This window comes from Larimichthys crocea, chromosome II (genome assembly GCF_000972845.2).
Source record: "Larimichthys crocea isolate SSNF chromosome II, L_crocea_2.0, whole genome shotgun sequence".
Classification (NCBI taxonomy): domain Eukaryota; kingdom Metazoa; phylum Chordata; class Actinopteri; family Sciaenidae; genus Larimichthys; species Larimichthys crocea.
This window is the reverse complement of record NC_040012.1, coordinates 6,753,384-6,777,231: the sequence shown is the minus strand read 5'-3', so window position 1 is coordinate 6,777,231 and position 23,848 is coordinate 6,753,384. Positions and strand designations below refer to the sequence as shown.

General features: G+C 43.6%; 1 protein-coding gene across 16 annotated transcripts in view; it reads left to right on the top strand.

Moving 5' to 3' along the window:
- Window positions 1-23,848, top strand: part of LOC104931439 (receptor-type tyrosine-protein phosphatase F) — a 155,090-nt gene that overhangs the window by 51,373 nt on the left and 79,869 nt on the right. For all 16 annotated transcript variants that reach the window (XM_019263528.2, XM_019263523.2, XM_019263539.2 and 13 more), the window contains exons 2-4: window positions 3,017-3,191; window positions 14,238-14,383; window positions 15,281-15,422. In XM_019263528.2, coding sequence (XP_019119073.1) covers window positions 3,092-3,191; window positions 14,238-14,383; window positions 15,281-15,422 — 388 coding nt within the window. In that variant the 5' untranslated portion in view covers window positions 3,017-3,091. The remainder of the gene's footprint in view (window positions 1-3,016; window positions 3,192-14,237; window positions 14,384-15,280; window positions 15,423-23,848) is intronic.

The following is a 23,848-nucleotide window of genomic DNA, read 5'->3' as shown; positions in this document are numbered from 1 at the left end:
GGTACACTGGCTAATGCAGCCTCAGGTCACGTCAGACAGAATTAATCGGTAATTAAATAAAATTTTATTTGCTAAATGCCGTAATTTATTTTTAAAAACATGCACTTTGATAACTGTTCTGGCCCGCTGGTTTATAAAACACTGTTTTAGTTTGTGTGCCGCGGTTTTAAACCGTATTCATTTAGATAATCTACTCTCGCTGTGAAACAATTTAGCTCCTGAATTCATCCTCCCTACTTATGCGTTTATTAATTAGCATCTTAATTTCTGGTGAAATAATCTGCAAGATCATTCTACCCATAATTATGCGGTGTTAATACTTTTCCTCTCGTACTCTCAAACACTAACCAGACTTCAGAATGAATTCATTACCGAGACAGAAGGATTCACGTACAGTCAAACAGGGGCAGACGTCCGCCCCCTACACGTTCTTACCGTTTCTCCCTCGCTCTCCCACATGGTTGCAAACAATGTCTTCCTGTGTGCCGAGCCACTTGCTCAGATTTTGGAATCACATTGCACCGTTTCCGCGTTCGTGCCCTGTCCCTTCTTCTCTAGTAGCACCGGCGCCATGGCACAAACACAACACACACATCGCAGCGAAGTGTTTGTCCCATAGTATTTGTGTGCTGCTGGGAGGCACCAAGCTGCACTGGGATAAATAAGTAGCTATATAAATAAAGAATAAACCTCGCTCTAGGAATTTGTCTCATTGAAGATGAAAAGCATCTGCCTCTCTCTGGCATCTGCTGTAAAAGATATCCCTCCACCGCCAAGGGTTTGGAGCACGGCGAGTAGCCAACTCTATCAGCCTCACTCACTCTCTCTACCCAACCGACATGAACCAACGCAACGCTGGCGTACATAAAAAAATGTGTGTCAAAACAAATTTGTCAGCCAGCAAACTTGATGTGAGTTGCACTCATTTTGCAAAGCTCACTCGGGGTATTAACTTAAAATAAGAAACGGGGCCTAAATGTTCTTTAAGCTTCTTTCTCATCACCAGTAAAGGTGAAGACACAATGTGAATCTTATTTTCCAGAGTTTTATGAATGATTGTAGCTGTATTTCCCCCTAAAAAAAAAAATATCTACGTGCAAGGAAGAGCGTAATACAACCTGATACGATCGCCGCTTGAACTTTCACGGACGATGGATGATGTTGGCTGCTCACCGTGTTTGGAAAATTCCTTAGACGCAACGCGTGTCGCCATCAGAAATTTAGTAGACATGAAAGCCCGGAGGCGCATTCCTCTAAGTGACAAATAGTGATGAAGAGCTGGCCGTCAGTGATACCTGTCTGCAAATGTGCCCAGGTTGAAGCATCAGCAGCGTGACTCGCGAGTAGCATTCCTTCACATCATTTTACTCAGCAGTGCCTGTGTTTTCCTTTGCCAGGAGCCATGTCGAAATAGGTTCAAGCAGAGCTCACATGAAGGGAAGGAAACTTTTGAATTTTTTTTTTGTTGCTCTGCTCAGATCTCTGCCTAGCAGAGTGTTTTCCTTGGTTTTGTTTCAAAGAGGGTGGTCGGAGAGAGGTGCCCGGTGTGTGCATTTTTTTTTTCTTCTTCTTCTTCTTCAGTGTTTCCACACGCATTGAAATAGCCACATGAGTAATGGGCTGCTCAACACCTCCACAGGCTTAAGAATGGAAAGGCTTTTTTTTTCTTTCTTTCCCCACAAGATACTGGAGGCATTGTGTTCCTGACACTCTAACTTATTTAGCTGAACTGAATAGACTAAAGCTGACCGGCCACCCAGCAAGCCTCAAGATATTCGGCATTGTGAGCGCTCTCTCTTTCGCTTTTCACAAATATCAGCAATCGGTATTGTTCGGTCGCCGCTATAAACTCGGCAGTTCGACTGAACAGACGAGAAATGTTTCAACTCAATTCCAAAAAAGGCCTCTTGTGAAAGGTTTTTGTACAGGATCGTTGTCAGCGAGCCCTTGAAGACAGAAAAGTAAAAGCGTACTGTAAAACTTTTCAAACTTTTTTTTCTCATTTGAGTTCTTAGAGAGATATCTGTCCTTACCATACTGTGGTCTGCTTTACGTTCTGATTACTCATCACAGATGGCCATGGGCTACAGTGTAGGGATAAGAGATTCAGTTAGCTCGGTTTATTGGGATACACAGTTACTTGTTCGTAATAGCATTAGACATCGAAACTGCAGACTGTAACAAACTTAAGGTCATATATCTAAATCTTATCAGAGGGCTTAGTCATTTCCTACGTTAAATCTAATTCCGAAAAAGACAAAGAAAAATCACTGCTTGTGTGGTTTTAATTTGTGGGACAGCCCTTGTTTTTGTATCTCCACCCACTACTTAAACTGATGGAGCGATGCTCTCTGGTTTTATAGCTTGGTTAATTATGGTTAATTTGCAGTACACCTGCTTACTCCTTTGTTGACCATCCACGCCGCCCCCTCACCCCTCGGGAGTTGGTGTTGCATGAATGTTTACGCACGCACACATGTTGTCATGTTATGAGATCATGCCACTCTGTGTGATTTGAGCCCATCTGGATGACACAGTTTCAATTTCTTAATGGGGGGGACATTAAGTGGGCGGCGGCCCTTAGGGAGGGTTGTTTAGGAGAGGTCCTTTGGGGTTTTGAGGATAGCTGAGGAGCTGAACGCTGCCTCCTGACCTCTCCTTTGTTCTTCCCCATGATTTCTTTGCAGCTCCACGCTGCACTTGTTTCATAATCCTTCTGCTGATGTAGTTTGCATGTTACATTCGCTTCACTTGTACTCTCCCCCCCTGCCCCGAGCAGGGTTCTGTATTGGGTACTGGGCGCCTCGTTCATCACGACCAAAGATCTCCAGCGCTGTGTGTTTTTTCGTACGAGTAATACGAAACTTCCGTCCCCTTTGGTTCTTGCTCTGCTCTGACTCACGTTTGATATTTCTGCTTTCTGCTTTATTATGCTCATTCAAATATATGCAAATACATGGCAAGTTTGAATACTAATGCTTCTGTATTCCTGCTCTGCGTGTTTTTTCTCTCCCAGGTGTTAGTCTTTGATCCTGTCAGAGTGGGACGTGTCTAGCAGGGGACCGAGGAGGGAGCAGTGCCAACTTGGAACATGGTGCCTAATATTCACTTGGCAGTGCCCTTCCTGCCCAGAGGGGCATTGCTGTTCCTGATTCTCCTCAGCTGTGTGGTGTTCTCCTCGCTGGCAGACAGTAAGTAACCTCATTCACCTGTGAAGTCATGCTTCCTCCTGGATACACTTTAAGCTTCATAAGTATTTTGACACTAAGAACATTTTAGCCCCCCTCCCCGTTTGCTGCACTCATGTTCTTTGAGAATAATTTCAGGCGTGTTACTTTATTCCCCTTTACGCTTAAACATACATAGCTGCTCATCAAAATGCATGTTTTTATATATATATATAGAGAGAGCTTTAGCATTTGTGCTAAAAATAATGCTCCATCAGCCACAGTGACTGGCTGTCAGTCTGAATGACGGTTCTGGCTGGAAGAAGGCCAGGCTCAGAAAGATGTGTCACCGCTGCTGCTGCTTCGGATCTCGGAGGGGGCGGCCAAGAAGGCACTGCCCTGTCGAAGACGAGGTCAGGGACAGAATTAATTCAACACATGACCTCACCTATAGTGCTGCCATAGGGTCACTGTAATTCAATTATACCCCCGACCCCCTCCCATTCTCTGCCTTCACCCGACCATGCCAACTGCCCCGTCCTTTCGTACACGAGTCCGGTAGGATTTGTTTTTCTGTACCTTTTTTGTCTCAGCTCGCTCAGATCTTTGTCTCTCACGGCGTGTCTCAAGTTTTTTTTTTTGCGAGGTATCAGTGTGAACTTGACCTTGCAGGAAAAAGTTTTTGCACTTCTGTCTGTTTTCTTGTGGTCTGGCAAGACTTGTCTTTGCTGTCTGCCTGTAATGTGATCGGACCAAGTCGAACCTCGGCTGTAGCTGAAGGAGTTTAAAGACACGCCGCACTGTGCTGTATCCATCCATTCACGCTGCCGTTCCCATGCAATCAAAACTAGTAACAATTACTCTGAATAAATAAAGCGTGACTTTGTAGTGATTAACTGTCTGAAGGATTGAATTAAATAGCAGCAAGACAATTGTTGGTCTATGAATAATGGGCTAGGATACTTCTTGACAAAAAGATCTGCATTGTCAGTAGTTTATTTATTGTTGTGCACTCTTATTTATTGTCATCTCGTGCGGCTCTCATCCTGTGCATGCTCTTCTCTGCCTGCATTTTAATTGCCACCAAGGGGATGAACGAAATTGATTCAATTGCATGTGCAACGCTTTTTTTTAAAGAGATCATCAAGAAAGAAAAAAAAAGGTAATGTCGGCTGCATTGAAGGTGCCAAGATATTATTTTAAATGTGCTGAGTCTGTCAGATGCCCAGTGTGGACCAGAGTTTGGATGTGACCTGATTATAAAGCTGTGCTGCTATTGTGCTGTTTTTAATCTATATTGTGCAGACAGCTACAAGAAAAGGCGAATATTAAGCAAATATGCAGGATGGCAAAAGCCATATTTTGTCACCGTCGTATCTACAGTATGTTTTGCCTTTTAGGGCATGTTTTCCAGAACAACATGGAGATATTCAAAGACGCACACAGAGCCAAACACAGCTTGTGTTTTACTGTGAACTATGACCTCTGAACACTGGGTTAACGTAGACAATGTCCTACTGTATCTTGACATTTGTTCTGTGCCTCCCTGTCTCCATGAGAACAAGATTCCCCCCCGGTCTCTAATTTCGGTAATCATATTATTTACGGATAAAAACACAGAGCCAAGTATTTTAATTAACAGACAAAGATACTCCGCTGTGGTCAAGCTGGTACAAGCGAAGATATGCCCAAAACACTGAAGGAACTCGAGAAATCTGAGTTTGGTATTAAAAGATCAGAACTTACAGAAAGGCCTGGCTCCGGTCCGAGGCTAACCTATGGTTGTAGTTTAATGTAAGCACACATGGAAAAAGGCCCAGACCTGCTATTACACAGACTGTAAAGCAAACAGACATAGAATTAAAATAAGACAGTTGGGGGGGGCAAAAATAACACCTACCACTAATGCCAGGGTTGTCCGCATTTGATGCCTGTAATTTGTATGCAACTTAGTTATGTGAACTTGATGGTTCTGGTTTGGATTTCCTGTATTACAGGGCACCAGACAGATATTATGGGCGTGGGGGTGCCTGGCAAGTTTCTGATTACATGGGTTCGGTCTGGTGTCCTCATCTCCCCCCCCACACCCCTTGAAAAAGTTCAACAACCACAGGTAGCAAACGTGTGACATAAACACACAGTTGGTTTTTGCGGCGCATTGTTTCGCCGCTTTCGGATGTCTGCATTTTCAAAGGTTGTTGTCATGCCGTTTGTTTGGCGCGACGCATTCATCATGATTTAGGGGCCAACAAATAAGTACAAGAAATCCTCCAGCAGCACTATCAGTGTTATAGGCCCTGTGACATCATTTATCTTACAGCAGTCATTGAGTAGGCACACAATACAGTGTGATTACTCTGAGTGCTGATCGCAGACGTCCCATCGATCCCCTGGGGGATCAGCCTAATCAACCAGCTCTCCATACAGCCCTCCTTGTACACAATAGGCCACTGGCCCACAAGGTCAGCCTCAAAGTCACACATACCCAGCTACTTAAATGTAATGGTTATCTTTTTGCAGTGCTGTCATTGTGAGTTATTTCATTGGCTTTAATAAGCTTTTGATGTATGTGTCTCCTCATGTTATAATCTCGGGTGCATGTTATATTCTTTTCATGTGAAGACCACAGAGGCCTTTGTACCCTGAGCCTGCTTTTCAGCCCCAAGTGGTAGAAGGCTCACAATGGAAGAGTAATTATCTTAATAAGTTTTAAGTGACTTTTTTTTTTTAAATATCAAACCACTGTTTCACGCCCCAAACTTTTAGCATCTTATTTGTGTTCCCATATGTTGCACCAATAGATTAATTGTAGTTCTGCAGTGGCTAGAGCACTAGGAGGTTTCCCCACAGGGCTGCTATGTTAAATATACCTCTGCTTTTGACGGGAATATCCCCAAATAGCTGATAATATCGCATATTTTACCAGAGAACAAAAAAAAGTGTGAAGAAATGAGCCTACAAAACAACATCCATAGATTGATTTGGCAATTTCCAGAGCTCCTACAATAGACTGATGTGATGGAAGTGGCAGAGTGGTTTGCAGAGAGGCGGCCAGACGTGGTGCTGAGGTGGGGGGCGGGGGGGAGGTTGGGAATTGGATTGTATTTTTTTAAGTGTCCATATGGTCACCCAGTTCAAAAACTGACAGGGATAGAAATTGATTCTTTTTTAATTAAAAGTAACCATATCCACCTTGGAGAGCCACTTTTGAGAGTAATGCAGTTAGCACACAGCTGTGGTCCACACACATCATACAGACAGGCACGCCGAGAGAGAGAGTGGCCGAGGTGGAGGGAGAAGAAGTAAGGTGTGGAAAATGCGCTTTTGAGAAAAGCATTTGGGGGGAGGAGGGAAGCAATATATGAAAAAACATCTGCAAGATTAAGTGTCGGAGGGATGCAATTTTAGAGGTGGTGGAGATACGATGGGAAGTTGTTTTCATAAGCCGGCGCAGCAATGTCAGAATTGAGGGAGGAAAGAGTCATCAGAGGTTAATGATGTGAGATTAATAGTTTAATTAGGGAGCTTCAATAGAAGGGCCACAGGCGGTCACCCAAAAACCTCGGCTGTGTCCCGGATTCGGCGGTGCCACAGGACGACAAGAATCGCCGGTGTCCTTCCAGACAAAGGGCAGATAGAGGAAGACGTTTTAATTCACAGCGATGCGTTTATTGACAGAAGACGCTGCATTTCCTCACTGCTCCTCATTACGCATTACTTCTTACGTTCTCACTTAATCTCAGGCTACTCTGATTTGAAATAATTAGCAGGGATTTGGAAGATTTGATGAGGATTCATTTGTGTTGAGAGATCTTTATGCAGAGAGTATTCGAAGCATCGAAGGGTGCGGCTGTTTTAGTCATATCCTTGGATCAGTTCTCCGGATCGGAGAAAGTCAAGGCGGCGCCCATTAAATAGGGCATAATCAAATATCTCACAGGCGCCTCGCCACACACCTGTGTATTGTTTACTTTTGGAGCGTCCTCTGAGGTGCATTTAAAAGCATTTAACTCAGCCCAAACAGCCTGTGGACATAAAACATGGTTCGGATCTCAAGTGGCAGCTATTTCATGGGTAAATGGTCACTGTAGCGTTTCAAAGATGCTAAATCATAAGGGAGGCAACAAAAAAAAACAAAACAAAGAGCCTGTTGGTGCATGTAAAGACACAATCTCTTTGTTGTTCCGGGTTCCTACAGTAACATAATTTAATTTCTCCCCTCAATTTTGGCTGGGGGAGAGTTGAATTACTTAAGACCTCCGGGGCCGTGTGGGTGAGACGACGAGAACAATGGCATGGGCTCTTTGTGGTCTCTGAGGGAGGGCTAATCTAAGGGAGGCAAATTAATGAGGTTAGCGGGGGTCGCATGGGGGTTCGCGGTGATGGATGATGAGCTAACCCCAAAATGGGATCTCCAGACGAGCTAGGAGCCATCTGAGCAGGCCAAGCCACCGACCCACCCCCCCCTCCTCCTGGGATCACTTAACACACTTAACATTTTCCCCACACTGGTCTATTAATGTCAGGGCCCAAGCCAAGGTGACCACTGGACTTTACCCAGCAGCAGCAGCAGCAGCAGCAGCAGCAGCAGCAGTAGTAGTGAAGCCCACCATCAGTTCCTTCTTTTGTATTCCCGCTGCAACTTTACAGAGTAGTTTGGATTTCCATTACAAAGGTGTCACACTATATACTTTATTACATATTCAAGCTGCATTCAAAATGTACTACTCCCCTCCCCGTATTTTGTTTTGCATGCGGAGTGTCCCCAGGTTGACACTTACCGCCGCTGTCCGCCCACACACATGCCTTCAAATGCAGCAGTCGGCCGTCCTTCACGCTTCCGGAATGGGAAAAAAAAAATCTCATAGTTTTGATGACAGCGCAGATGAGAGCATTTCATCAAGTGGATTAAATGAACATCGGAGGTGATGTAGCCCCCGGGGTTATGCAGATGAGCTGCGCACTTCAGCCGACACATTAGCAGGCTTGTCTTGTAGGCCTCATAAAGAGCCTGTTCTTTGGAAACAGGGAGGATTTTTATTTTTTTGCATTTCTCATTTGCATTGTCCACATTGCGCGTCAGGCCATACATCAGTTGTTTTCAGATAATGATACAGTGAGTCTCCCAACCAGAAATAAATTACTCGTGTTGATGAGAACAGGACACTGTCAAATATAGAGCGCCCTTGTTTTATAACCACAGCATTGTTGTATATTGTTCCTCATGCAGCAGTGCAACAAGAGCACAAAGAAAGAACTCATAATGAAGCGTTTGCTCTTATCTGCCTGTTTTCAGGAATCAGGTGTGTTGAAAACAGCCACAGGTAGTGACTCATCTTTGACTTGGGCGCCAGTTTAAATACCACAGGTAACATAAAGCCTCAGACTCCCAATCGTGCGATACCAGGAACACCCACGTCCTCACAACTCATCAAAGACGCACACAATGAAGCGACTATCCTCGCGTGTTTTTTAAACACTTGTTTTTTTTAATGCACACTCCAGGCACTGGTCACACACTGTGTGTGTGTGTGTGTGTGTGTGTGCATGCATAGCTTCTTTTTTTTTCAAATGTCACGCATTGACTGACAGAAAAGAAGACAGACAGAGAGAGTAGGCTGCAGAGATGCCTCCCTCGTTCTTAATCGGCTTGAGAAGATGAAAGCCATTACATTAATGTTGCTCACACTGGGAAGAGAGGAGTGAAGGGTAATTGCACTTAGAGTTCTTGTTCTTCTCCGCTGTCTTGAATAATTCACAGAGAGCTGGAAGGCCTGATTGAAAGCCCATCTTTGTGGTCCACGAGGGTATTGAAAGTTTGATGTTTTTCTTTTTTTTTTCCCCCTCCTCTTTTCTCTCCTATAGGTTTAGACATTTTGTTTTAAGTACACTATCCCCAGTGATGATGAATCGCATTGCTCTTGTGATTTCACTGAAGTCCCGATAAAGCTCATAAAGCTCCATCCATCTTCAGCTACTACACTATCGTGTCTGGGAAAAAAAGAAAGAAAGTTTCTTTCGGTTCCTGTGTTATCGGGAGTGAACGCGTTGTGAACTGACTGTCAATGAGGAGGGAGCGGATCGTGCGACGAAACCGGACCATCAAGCAAAAAAAAACCTGTTAGAACATCAACAACAAACAACACACACCCCACCCATACGGGCTCGAGATGTGTTTTAAAAGCAGGATCTTCTGAGTGTGACGTGACAATATTTAAGACTTGCGTGTCACGAAAAGTTTAGCCTGAAGATATTTGGACCAGCTAAAACATTCTCACTGTTTATTCATCCACCCAAAACGCGAGAGGGATGATGTAGTGCGGCTGAAGCAGCAAGAACAAGTGGAGGAGCTGTACTGCATTGCAGCTGCGTCGCTTTGTTTTATAACGTGGACTCAAAGTGACAGATTAAAAATAAGATTAAAATTTAAGGACCGGATAATAAAAATAAATGATGTTGACCTGATATGCATCGTCCACGGGGAGGTGATTATCACAAACTCTGCGTCATAGTATTTAGTCCCAGCGTCCTGCTACATCAATTTTAACATGTGCTATGTTCATGTGCCATTTGGGGGGGAAAAAACCCAACAACAACACAAAGCTCCTTGGTGCTCAGCTGCAGAGTGCAGATAGCAAACATGATGTTTATTGGTTTAAACAATCAGCCTGAAGTGCAGTTGACTTTATCGAGGTAAATAACTTGCAGGGGAGGCAGCTTTATATGGAATTAATTGCAAACAAGTTGCCTACTAATGGCCCGAAAAGGCCTTAATGGAAGTGTTCCATTAAAACAAGCAGTGCTGATGCCATCAGACAAATTCCCACTAAGTGTTGCCTCATGAAAATGATAACTTGCTAATCCATTATTAATAAGAATTAATGGTTTTCTCTCTGCCTGCGTGCGTATCGATCCCTGATACTCTACACCGCAGAGTAGCTCTCGTTGGGCACTCTGGCAGGCCTGGGAATACACTAATTGTTAGCCACACAAGTGCCATTTACACGACTCTCCCTGCTGTCTGTGCATTTATTACAAGCAGTGCTCGTAGGCCCTAGACCAGGAAAAAAAAACCTGCTGCTTGGAAACATATCATACAATAATAGTGCTTCGAGTGTGTCAGGACAGAGAAAACTATACGTCAGTCAATATTTCAGTAAACCACTTTCCATTTTATCTCGTCTCTTACGAGCCTCTGCCCTAAAATGTGACCCATATTCATTAATGTATTCATCAGACCCATTTTCTTGCGTCGTCCTTGGAAAAAGTCGTTTACAGTTTACTATACGGCTCGTAGGCGTTCCCATTCACACATCCCGACGTCTTTGTATCTATCCTGTGAAAAATAGAACACCTGTGGCAGTGCTGGAGTTTGGGGGAACCCCGTCTACCTTTCATCTCTCCCTCTCTAATGACCTCAGACCTCACAAATACCGCTGCAGGCGTTCGGTTAACTGAAGAAGCTGTTTAATCCCCCACCACACACACAGAGCAGTCAGCCGCTTCTAGGCTCCCCTCAGTACTCTTTAAACCAGGGGATCTATGCAGATTTGTCAGTAGCTCACCGTCCAATTTGAATTTCAAGTGAACAAGGCTCAAATATCGAATGTGCACGAAGATTAATAATACTACTAATAACTACTGTTGGGTTAAGATAGCTGTTTTTGCATTCATTTCCTGAACAATCGGATGATTTCTTTGATAATCAGGTTGTCTGTCAGCATAGGAGGAACTTGTTTATTCCGTTCGTTCACTGTAACATGAAAGCCTTTTTGCTCTGCTGACAACAAACGTGTTTGTCTTGTTTTTTTTGCCACCAGCCATGCTGCTGTTTGTGTACAGCGACACTCCTTTGCATGCGAATAACTTGTATTTAGTCATTAAAAAACAATAGACTGAATGATTGACAAGTACGTTAGTAAGTTCGTCATCCTTTGATGACCCTGTTTATGTGATAGTGTGAGTAATTGGAGCATGTCTTAACTTGGTAAGTGTGAGTAAGCCAAATGTGGTAAATGAGGCATTCATGAGTCAATAACCTCATCCCCTGAACTCCTGGCACCTTGCAGTTGTGGCAGCGAGAAGAGAGCTCGGGTTAAAGCCCCGTGGTGTCAAGATAGGAGTTTTGAACGCGATGCATCAAAGCTTAGGAAGAGTGCGACTCAAAGCCTGCAGTCGGTGGCTGAGTGAAGGATTTGCATAGGTAGGCTCGTGTGTTTTCCACCTCGTCCCTGCTATTGTTTTCATGTGACAAGGACCTGACAGCTCGGAAAATGGGACACAGGCAGAGAAAAAAAACGGGTCGAGTCTGGATTTTGTCTCTCTAAGAAAAGAAGTGACAAACCCAACAGTTTGATATCCCTCACAACGCCACTGTTGGCAGAGTGATGGAGGAATCTTAGTCCAGAAATAAATGTTTTCTGCCCTTTTGGATGGAGTGTGTTAGGACCACTATTAACCCTGTCCAGATTTTGCGATTGAATGCTTGGTGAGATCTGGATTAGCGACGGACTGCTCCGAATCTGCCATAGTTTCGCCTTTGAGTCATAGGTCAGCTCCCGAAATTCAGCTCGTATAAGAGGATTAATACAGTAAAAGCCCAGCAAGGGCCAGTTTACCCTTTTTCTTCCACTTATCCACAAAAATTGTTCACGATTTCTCCAGATCCAGCGCTTCCTTGCATAAACATTCGTAGCGGTACACGAGCTTACATGCTTTTAATTTGAAGCAAGTGCCCAAGAACTCTTTTTTAATGCCACCTAATCCTCCGTCTCAGCAACACAGTGAAGTCGACTTGAATAGAACAGCTATTGACAGATGTTAGCAGGAACCCTTGGAAGTCAGAATGATGATAATCAGGTGTGGGGGATTCCAACTCGCCACCCATGCACGCACAGATGCATGCTCAGGCACACACTCTTAAGAGCTTATCGGGTCTGAATCATTAGCACGCCCGCCTACCTGCCTGCCTGCATGTGTGCCACAGTCACATCCTGATGCTATAGAAGAGGATTTATCGCCGTTGCTGTTGCCGTCTAAATCGTGTCCGTGGGCGAACCAGGACGAAAATATCATTCAAATGTCAGGTGGGTTTAGGTACTATGAAGGGGTCACGGGTCGCAGATGTATGGATGGATGGATGTTGTCGGATTACTTTGTATCGCCAGGCGGGCCTAACTCACCCACTCACACACTACACAGCGCCACGGTGCACTCCAGCCTGTCACTGTTGTATAAAACGCAGAGGATTTGTTTATCATTGTTCGCTTATCAGGATTATTTTTTTAAATAAATGTTAGCTTTAATCTCCCTTTTTTTTGTTAATTTGACAGTTATTTGACAGTGATTTACTCCGGCTGGTCATAAAATGGATCATCTGGAGGAGAAAAAAAAAAAAAGATATCACTTTGTATCCCTGCGTTTTACTTTGTAAAGCTATGGAGAGATGATATCTCTAAGTACACTCTTAGGCATTACCTTCTGTTTGACTGCACGGCTGTTATCTGCGTGGTCATCTTAAAGATTGCAAGCATTAAGACAACTTGTGGAAAATGTTTTTTTTTTTTTTTTTTTGGCAGGGAAGTGTGTATGTGTTCAGAAAATGTCTCTATATCACAGGCAGTATGCGTTTCCTCAGGGGGGGCTACACTAAACATCTCATATCTGCTAGTACCCTCCAGCCCAGGTCCCAGTGCATAACCGCCGCGCATCAAAGTGTAATGTATGCATGCGTATGTCACTGCACAGTAATTTTATTTATTTTCTATTGTATACGGCTGTACTGCTTGAAGAAAGCTCCTTCGTGGAGACGTCCTCGAGCAAGGACAAGCAACGCCACCTGCTCTTTCTCTCTCTTTCTCCAGCCAAGTGAGGGCAGAGGTCGATCATAAAACAGGTAGACCCGGAGAATGTGCTCACCGAGGTCCCTAGAAGTGAGGTATAACGCCGTGTTAACTAGATATTGACCCCCAACCCTACCGTCGCCTGCCCCCACTCCCCCCTGATGTTATATTAAAACACATAAAAAAGGAAAGTATGGTGGCAGCCATCGCCGGGTTCTCCCCAGCGTGTGCTCAGCGAGGGAAGGCTGGCGTCTCCTCTGTGTATACAGCGTAATGATGCATCTCTCCGCGGGGCGGTCTCCTCGTCACCACTGTGGTTTAGGTGTTCTCCACCTCGCCCCCTTTTAATCACTCTGGAGATGAAACACGATCTGACGTAGCTGGTAATAAGGACATCGTGTCACATTGTTGAAGCCAGACTCGTATTAATTCACGTCTGAGGCCTGTAAATAAAAGCACGGAGCACGGAGCAGAAAGGTGCGCTTCATTGTAGCATCATGTCAACTTAGACGGGCGGTCGCTGGAACACACACACTCCATTGTCCGGTGCATAATGATGCTGGGTGTGGTGCTCGGGGTAAAAAAAAAAAAAAACACCCTGAAGGCAAACAAGGCAGCCACGTTTATGGGCGTTCTCCATGGTAGTCCACTGTGTTACAGAATCACAACATAGTAGTAGCCTTGTTTGGATTTAGGATGTGCCAACCAGTCTTAATGCCACAAACAGCTGTTTGAATCCTAAATAACCAGATTAACTCCCAAAGTGTCCGCTCAGTTTATTTGCGTATCTCATTTTATCCATCGAGTTAAATGCCATCCCTCTTGTTCAATAGGCAGATAACAGAACTGTGACTTCATTGTCTGTGGGCGACAAACTTTGGCGTGTTTTCAAAAGCTGTGTCAAAGCAGAGGTGAGAAATTCAACATTATACAGTGACAGGCAGGCACACAAAGACTGGTTGTTTCTCCCGTGGCTGAGCTGCAGGTGTGCACAGTAACAATGCCAGTGTGGTTTTCTCATTGTTACCTTTTGTGTGGAGAAAGCGATACCCACAGATAACCAAGTTTAACCTGCCAACGTGACTGGCATTAACATGACCTTTACCTCTTCCCCCCTCCATTCTGCTCTGCCTCCTCTCTCTTCCCCCTGTGCCTGACTTACTTCCCTCCCTCTTTTCATCACTCCCCCCCCTTCTCCCTGTCCCTCTTCGCTCTGGCTCTCCCCCAGGCATGCCAAGTTTCGTCAAATCCCCAGAGGACCAGACGGGCATCTCGGGCGGAGTCGCGTCGTTTGTGTGCCAGGCCGCCGGGGAGCCCAAACCCAGAATCACCTGGATGAAGAAAGGCAAGAAAGTCAGCTCCCAGCGCTTTGAGGTGAGCACTCATGCGTGACTTCTCAGATCTCTGAACACACACACACACACACATATACACAGGCATGAACATAACACACGTGGCAAAAACATTACAGGAAGCTTTAGTCTGCCTCTGCAACCCTCTCTCATTAACACGGGCACATCCGCACTCACAGCGTTCGCACTAAGCACACACTCACGCAGCACACACAATCAATTGCCCTGTTATTGAGCATCACACCGACTCTTCTCTTTTTTCCAGAGCGAGACCAGACAGGCTTCTCTTCTCTTTAATCTCCTTCCATCTTGATTTATATAGTCCTCTTCATCTCTTTCAGTCTTTTTACACCTTCATCCCCTTCCCGTTCGGTTCTTCAGCTCCACTGTCTCCGACCATACCCCCACCCCCCCCCCCCCCCCTCCCTTGATGAATTACTTGATGTATTCCACCTCCCTGTTTTGAACCCACATGAACAGAAGGAAGTACCTTAGGTGTGAACGTACACGGTCTTTCCTCTGTAACATGATGTAGTTGTGGGTACGATTGGGTTATACTCCCTGTTGGTGCTTGGTATGAACCCTGTTGTGATTCTGCTGCGCGTCACGGATTCACAACAAACATCACGGTCAATTCTCACTTGTACTCAAGTGGAAAGGTAATTTTCAGCAAGAGGAGACTTATATTTCACTTCTGAAAAGTCAGATTTTTGCAGCAGAACATGACTGCGGATCTGAGAAAAATTGCTTCAATCCGGCGAATTTTCTCCCACAGAAACACAAAAGGCAAGAAAACAGCGATCTGCAAGTCTAAACCGATGTTATTTATACGTTTGTGATAAAGCGATATTCCTGGGAAAGAAAACAAGACCACTAGAAATAACATTCCTGGCCTTTCGCTTTGCTCTGGCTCTCCTAGGTGATTGAGTTTGATGATGGCTCGGGCTCCGTACTGCGGATCCAACCACTGCGCACACACAGAGACGAAGCCATTTACGAGTGCACGGCCACCAACAGTGTTGGCGAGATCAACACCAGTGCCAAGCTTACAGTGCTTGAAGGTAAGAGTCTTTTTTTTCTCTCTCTCTCTCTCCATCTCTTGCTCTTTTCTTTAAGCCCTCTTCCTCCTCCTTCTCCTCCTCCTCTTCCTGCTGCTGCTGCTTCTACTTTTTGAAGCTTTTATTCCAATACACCCTAAAGCAAATATGGGTGTTTGCCTTAATAATTCATACATAAACATTTGCAAACTCATGGAGTATTCCTGGTATTGGCAATGTCATGGAGGAGTAGATCTATCTTAATGTAAACTCCACAAGGCAGGAAAATAAAAAATAAAAAAAACGCAAGGAATGCGTTTTTAAATAAGACGTAGATATAGACAGATATAACTAAGATATCGTACAGTTCAGCAACTCAGCAAACATCTGACCTGAAATCCAGTCAAGATACATTCTCCTTTTATTGGCTCTAATGCTATATGTATTTACTTTGTCTCTGTCTTTTAATGAGTCAGAATCGTCCACCACAACAAACCAAACGCATAAGCAATTAAAAAAATAATAAACCGCCTCATCAAAAGGCTTATAGTGAGTAATGATGGCTTAAATACATTACTTATACATTCACACACGAGTGACTCTCTCCTTATCCACAGAAAATGGCTCTGTATAGACACAGGAACTATTTTTTCCGCACATATAGGGCTACCCTCCATGCCTGCAGGCTGGTTTGACCTCCATGGACCTCCTTTCCCCTTCCTGCTCATAGAGTTAATGTATGTGATTTATGTGGACAGGGGTTCTGCACCCCCCGTCCTGCTCAGCCTTCCATATCGCTGAGCTGTGAGTGTGAATATCTTCCCTTAGTTGGTTATTTTGTCATGTGGGCACGAGTCATCACAGGAGTTTCATTAGAAACCTTCAAGAGAAAAACGCTGCAGAGCCGCACAGAGGGAGTATTAAGGCCGTCCATAGCCATTACACTGGTATTAAGGCAGACCCCCTCTCATTCAAATACAGCATGTTTGAATCCCGTCTTTCTTTCACCCAACGTTTATTTTTCTCCGTCCACACTGCTTCGATGATATCATCAGCTGGGACTTTTTCTCCTGAACAGAGAAAAAGGTTTTCTTTCCACCCCGTCCTGTACCACCGTATCATCAGGAATGCTGTCGCCTTCACAAACAGACGGCGTTAACATGACAAGAAGTACGCACGAACGAGACGAGAATTAACAACGGTGTCAGTGTTGGGAGGGGGACGCAAAATAGGACACCGTGTTTGGATTCCCTCAGTTAGTGGAAAAGAAAGACGGACAACAGTCTTACTCAACAGCGAGCAACTGTTCTCGCCAGCGGACGTGCTTTGCATGAAGTCGTCCTCTTCTCTGTGATCCTGCACTCTGTGTTGTAGCTGCCAACCCCAGAGTCAAGTACCATACAGACACATGCCATATGATGGGTGCTTTTATCTATAAGGCGCACATCCGCTGCATACATTTTGGAGGATGTGGACTGGAACCAGGCCTTTTTTAACCAAGGCGTTATTACCCACACTGTCACCACATGTAAAAGAACAAGCCTAACTATTTATTTCTCGTAATGTATACAGCGGTTTAAAGCTGCATCAAGTGGTTTTATATATGATGATGTCAAATCAAGTGATAGTAAAAACCAAAGGCATGCCAGTGTTGACGATTTCCCAACATCAGCGCCCGAGTCTGCACGTCTACGCCGAGCCACTTTAAGCTCACTGTTTGGCTCCGACAAACCAAAACAATGTCGGTTCACACACAAAAAAAAAAACCTGTGGACAGCTGCTCTCAGCTTACAAGCTCCAGCAAGCCAGCACTACGTGCTACCTGTCCACAGCGGAATGGCAGACAGCCAAAGTAAACGAGTGGCTGCTGAAGTTGAAGTCTTTGTTGGGCATTTAGAAAAGCGAAGAGAGACAGATATTTATTTAGAAAAACTAGGACTTTAATGGGATGTTGCTAAGTTATTTTGTATCTGCTGGGTGCAAACAATCTCTCTTGCCAAAGCTGACGATGATAACCTTACACAAGCTGAGATACTATGAAGGCTTGTTGTTTTTTATGTTGGTTCAAAAATATCTCCATAGATGCAGACTCAACTGTGGATGTAAATAACTAAAAGTCTTGATGGCATATAGGTTAAGTTATATTTGATCAAATTGCAAACAGAGGATTGTTATAACTGAATATACTCCTTAAATAATAAAGGTTCTTTGGCTGTTTAAAACGTGTGGGGACATTTCAATGAGTCTGTCAGCGTTTGTCTTTATTTATCAGAGGATTGCGATTGTTTAATGTACACATTATATTTAATCAAAATACTCCTCGAGCCTTCAGGATGTGCTGAACAACTTAGACCCGGTTAACATGGACACAAATTCATGCATATTCACTGACACAAACACACACAACCTCACAGAGCAGTGCTGTCAGCTCGGCTCTATTTTTAGTCTATTGTTTGTAGTCTAGCGATACATCAAGTTCATATCAGCAGCACTACACAAGAAAACACTGGGGCAGCACCAAACAGACGGAGACTAATGATCCTCCTCCTTAATGGAGCAGTGGTAGCCCGAAGGTTTCATAAGTCGGTTTTACGTGACCATGTTGCTTTTTTTCGAATCAAATCATGAAAAATCTGGAGAAAGTGGCGGAAAAAAAAAACCTGCTGAGCTTCAGCAAACTGAATTAACTGTGATGCCCTTACGCAAGGCACAAAACCAGTAAAGCTGCTCAGTCACCAATAATAATAATAGAGAACTATAGCTGTACCTGGTAGGTCTCCAGATTCAAATGTGTAAAGAAAAAATAAGGCTGAGCATTGCTAAAAAACATGTCACGTCTCCCACGTCTCTCACGCCGGCCATCCCTGAATAAATAAAGGTTGAAATACTTCCTGAACAAAAAAACTTCCTGGTTTGGCAATCCGGAAAAAAAAAAAAAAGCCTCACACTCCCAGCACGACTTAAAGTACATGTGACTTTCCATCCGCGTGAAGTTGTCATAATACATCGAGCACCCCCCTCATCCAAAGAGGCAGCGAGAATGGCGAAGTCATTATACGGCTAATTCGATCAGGATTATAGGTTTTAGCGGAGCAAAGGAAGGTCGAGCATTAATTATGATTATTTCATATACTGGCTCTTCATTTTGTTATGCCAATCCTGCAAAACATGGATTATGACAGTCATATCGGTGCGGCTTTGCATGTGCTCTCAGCGTGCTCAAATGAAGGTTGTGTGTATGAAAAGAAATACCAGGGTTCACAAGTGCATGATAGCGCCTGGATTACTTGCTTGTGATTTGTAAATAGTTAATGGTTAATATGAATTTGCGTCAGCACTGCCAATTTATCATGTAACAACAAGGGAAGAAGTCATCCCTGGATTTAAAGCATAGGAACCGGTGTCATAATAGTGATTTTATAATTATTCACACATTTTAAGCTGACTTCATGGCAGTTACTTCACTCACTGAGTCAAACGTTACTCAACACTGTGTAAACAATTCCTGTTGTTTAGAAAATGAACATGCGTGTCACACTGTTGACATCACAGAGGACGCTGTGTCTTTTTCTTCAACCTCAGCAGGTGATCGGAGTTGTAACCGTATAGCTTCACTGCCGCTCACCTGTGGCGTCGTTGCATGTTTTAACACCAAAAGCCGAGTTGGACTTTAGCACGTTTGCAGTCACGAGTCTCGAGTCACTCTGTAATTCTGTCACGCTGTAACAGCCCTGCTCTTTGTTCGTGGCGGTTCTCACGCCCCCCCCAGCCCGAGAGGTCACACCGCTGAGACTTACATACGAGCCCAAAGTTAGCTCAGCCATCTCTCATTGTGTGTGTGTGTGTGTGTGTGTGTGTGTGTGTGTGTGTCATAGAGAGGGAGACGCGCACACATGCAGCGGTAGAATAATAAGAACAGAGTCATGTTTCTTTATTGTCGTCACACAGTCACAAGTCAAAAATCCGAGGCTCCTGGGCTATTATCATCTTCTTTTTGCTTTGAATAATCCTCTACATGCAAAATTACTTTTTCAAATGTGCAATCCTGCCAAAAAAACCTGTGCGTGCATTAGAGTGAGCGAGAGAGTCAGTCTCTGTGTGCAGGTCTGACCTGTATGGATAAATAATGATGCTGAGACCAGAAGGAGAGGTGTTATTGAGAAATATTGTTGCTGTCAGTCTTTCATTCCCCTTTTCTCTTCTCTGCTCTTTCATTTCACTTTCTGTCTGTTTTTTCTCTCTGTATCTGCCTCTCTGTTAAATACAGTGGACAGTGTGGTGGTATGACGTTGCAGGATAGTATAGAGGGATGACCAGAGGGAACAATGACTCATTACTTGGGTAACGATGCCGATGTTTTGACCTTGAGCCACCCCTCTTGAATTGAACTGCCTCAGTAAATGTTCAGGTAAATGGTGCTTGTCTCGGTGATGTATGAAATAAACTACTGCTGGCCAGAAAAGACATCTCGGCTCACAACATCAGTCTTAAACGCGGTGTGCTGCCACTTCTCCATGTCAGGGCAATATTTCATATTTTCCTCGCCGTTAACATTTGATGAGCATGTAAAATGTAAAATGCAATGACTCAAATCACGAAATGACTAAGGTGGTGTCAAAACCATGTCACGACACTAATGTGATGATAAAACGGATGAGGCTCTGTGGTGCAATGAATAGAGTGACTGTCTTCACAATTTGAAAGCTGTGAGCTTTTCGCCATAGCAGTCCCAAATTCTGATGAAATTGCCTTGAGCAAAATTCTTAAAGGTACGTAGCTTTAATTGGCTTCTATCAGCGACCGGGGAATTGCAACATTGACAAGTCCTGGGAACGGCCTACAGCAACCGAAGCTTATAACTTAGAAATAACAATGAATATTTTCCAAGTGAAAACATATCAGCGAGATCTTTAGCAAGGAGATTCAACACAAACATCTAATTGGATGCCACATATCACAGAGAAAAAACACTGTGCAAACAGTTCAGATCTTTTTTTTTTCCTTTTATGGTGTGAGAATGAAATGGCTCGCAATACCATTAGTTCTGCATCGGCTCCAAAAACAAGCCGAAAGGTGGGAATTTGTATTAATCAAATATCCTATCAAACCCAAGGGAAGTGAAAATCTTAACCCTACCCAATGTAATTTTTCAGTTTTTAGCAAAACATTCTCGAAATTAAAAAAAAGCTAAAACAAACATGAAAATGTCAAAGCCGCTCCCTGCGACTTGAGAAGATTCCTTAAGTATGAGCAGATGCTCTCAGGTATATTCTCTGACTTTTTCCCTGCTGTGTTAGAGAATATTCTCTTGTCCTTTGGGAGACAGCTGACCCGTCTCTAGAAAGGAGGAATGTTATCTAATGGTACCAGATCAAAAGCCTTATCATTACCAGAATACTCTGCTGTCAGAGCGTAAATTAGAAAGGTTCTCCTTCAGACCAGCTGCAGACCTTTTTTTGAAGTTCCCTGGCAACCCATTCCTGAACATGTAATGTCGAGGTAAAAATATTTAATTTTGTAGGTCAAGTGAGAGATATGCTAGAACTCAAAGCTTCTGCAAAGAAGGGAAAAAAAATAGCCCCTGAAAACATGTAAAACATCAAACTTTGGAGTGATACATCTCCTTGTGATATTAATAGAGTTCTGCCTTATGAGTCCTCTAATTTTTGAGTTGGAAAAGAGGCCGTGTGTTAAAAAGTCATACGTTTTTTTTTGCACAGTTTGAAATAAATTTCAAAATGGAATTTAATACAGCATCCTGGCTTTACTGTGTTGGCTGTATTTAGCGGTCCTGTGTTCGGTGGCAGTAAACAAATTACGGCCTCACCGGTTAGAAAAGGCCTTTATTTGCTTGGCATGCATTATTGTCCCTGGGTGCAGAGGAAAAAAAAAAAAAAAAAAATGACTGCGACACAATGCCAGTAATAAATATCTCAGGAGCCAGGCAAGTGCGGACAACAAACCTGACTGGATAAACAGCATAGAAATCGCATTGCACCTCTTCCCGGGCAAGATAAATACATACAGAAGCTATATCGGAATGATTTAATACCGAGCACTGCTTCCTCCGACAATTTAATCCTCTCCTTTCCTTTGCGCTATTCAAATCATCCACAATGACCAAAATAAGGTCTGCCGTGTAACTGCTATTCCATCACATCACTTTTTCAGTGTCTCTCTTGGTTGTGGGTTCATGCTGATATTTACTAGGCTGTTACCTCGCGCCGTCGAAGAGGGCGAGTCTTTAGCGTAACACACAGTAGGATGTTTATAAAAATGACGCAGGGTGTTTGGATATACTTCAAGCAGAACGGGTTTGACTTTCCGTCTTTTAGGCAGGGCTGTTTGTCACGACACGCTGCAGGAATATAGAAGCACCACAAACTTGCACGCACACGAAAACCATTCAGACATGCACCCTTGCACACACACACATAGATCTACAGGTGTACCCACCCTCCCCCTTACTGTATTTCCTAGCTCCATTGTGACGGTCTGTGTCACAGATTTAATTTCTCCTACCATCTGCTGGCTGGAGGCCCAGCATCGTAGATCATATCCAGCCTGACAGATACAAACTGCATCTGTCTATGCATGCTTCTCCCAAGGACTCACACAATATGGCAGGGTGGAATCACACTCCTGGCCACCCAATCTGCATCCTCACATCCTCGCTTCCAAGGACTCGGGCATTGTAAGGAGAACAGATAGCTTTTCATGTTTGGTCAGGGCTATAGCAACTATATTACAGTCACCATTTACCATTTGAACACACAGGGAAGTAAGAACTTGTTTTCAACCTTGGAAACTGGCGATAAAATGAAATCATTGACGTTGCCAGGTATTCTTCCTCATTTAAACAATCAAGCTTTTGTTCTATGTACCAGAATGTAGAAGAGCGGCTTGTTAAGACGTTTGGTGTGGTGTCAGTGGCAACCATCAATTGCTTATTGCTTTTGGCAAGCCGTATCTGTAAAGACGTCGATGTCTGGTATGTCTGTGCCGTCAGTGTTCATCATGTCTATGGCCCCAGGGGATAGAGAGAAAGAGCAAGAGAGGTCAGAGAGTAAAAATAACATTTAAAAAAGTGGTTGATAGAATACAGAAGAGCCAAGACAGTCAGAGCTGTAATTCTTTAAGAATTACTGGAAAATTTGAATATTTCTGTCTTTTGTTTTTCTTTGCACAGGTGGTGAATTAGACCGCTTCTTTAACTTCATCATCACAAGCTTTGGCTGCTTCCCACCACTTTCTAAACTGTGGAAAGCATGTAATTTGGTATTTAAAAACCTCAAAAACACATCTGCAGCCTGTCCTAATGACTCGAGAGCGGATTTACATTTCTCTAATTTATCCCATAACTTTAACCACTTTGGGATTCAACATCCTGAAAGGTGTTAAGAAAAGACTGGGGCATATTTATCCTATTTTTAAGTGGGCCAGTGGTTTTCAAAGAGTGTTTTAACACGTCAGAGCTTTACACTCTCTCCCAGGAAAACACATTTTCTCAAACTCTAATAAGGAAAAAGGAAAATGGCTACATGAATGTAGCTGATTTTTTATTTTTTCCCTCCCTTTAGTGTCATGGGATTCATTGAAGATGCAGCTGTCAACACGTCTTTCTGGGAATCAAAGTCATTCCTCTCGCTAAAGGCAAACTAAATATGCCTTATTAAAGTTATCTCTTCTGTACAGTCACCCACACAGCATAGATACAATAATAGTAAGACCTATGCAGTAACAGTTCTGCAATAAATACTGCTTTTGTTTTTAATGGTCACGGTGAGGAAAAACGGGAACATCTCATAATATGTTATCTAATTCAAGAGCACAAAACACAAAGTTGAATCATCACCTATTCTTTAACGTTATCAGCTCGCCAAAGGTCCTTATTGCAGAGCTCTTGTAGCGTATTGCATAGATGCATGTAGGTGTTTTAATGTGTCCACATTTAAAACCACATAGCCTGCACGCTCAATATTACTGCTCCTGGCTTCTGTCACACATTTATTGTGAGCGGAGCCGTACGTTGTGGAAGCTGTTGTGTGTCAGAACATATTGAACTCTTCATCTGGACGTTGTCTCTGGGCTTCGGGAAGATATCGGAGATGTGACAAGACTCGCACGTCCGCTGATATCTGCGCATTGTCAGGAAAAGACAGGGGTATCTGCAAATTGACATCTGCTATTAAATATCTGCCACAAACAGATGGAACATGATTTCATTATTCAATTACAGATTTTACCGAAGGCTTGCTTGAGAGAGCATGGCCAATGTGATTATCAATAGTGTTTCACTGTGTATGCATTGAGAATGACACAGCGCTTCCTCTACTGGAGTGTAGATGAGCTAAAGGTGATTATTTTGCCTTTTTGCCAAAGATCGATTAATTTTGTTTGTCCCTACATTTGTATGCACTTGCTGCTGATTATCTAAACCCAGACGTTGT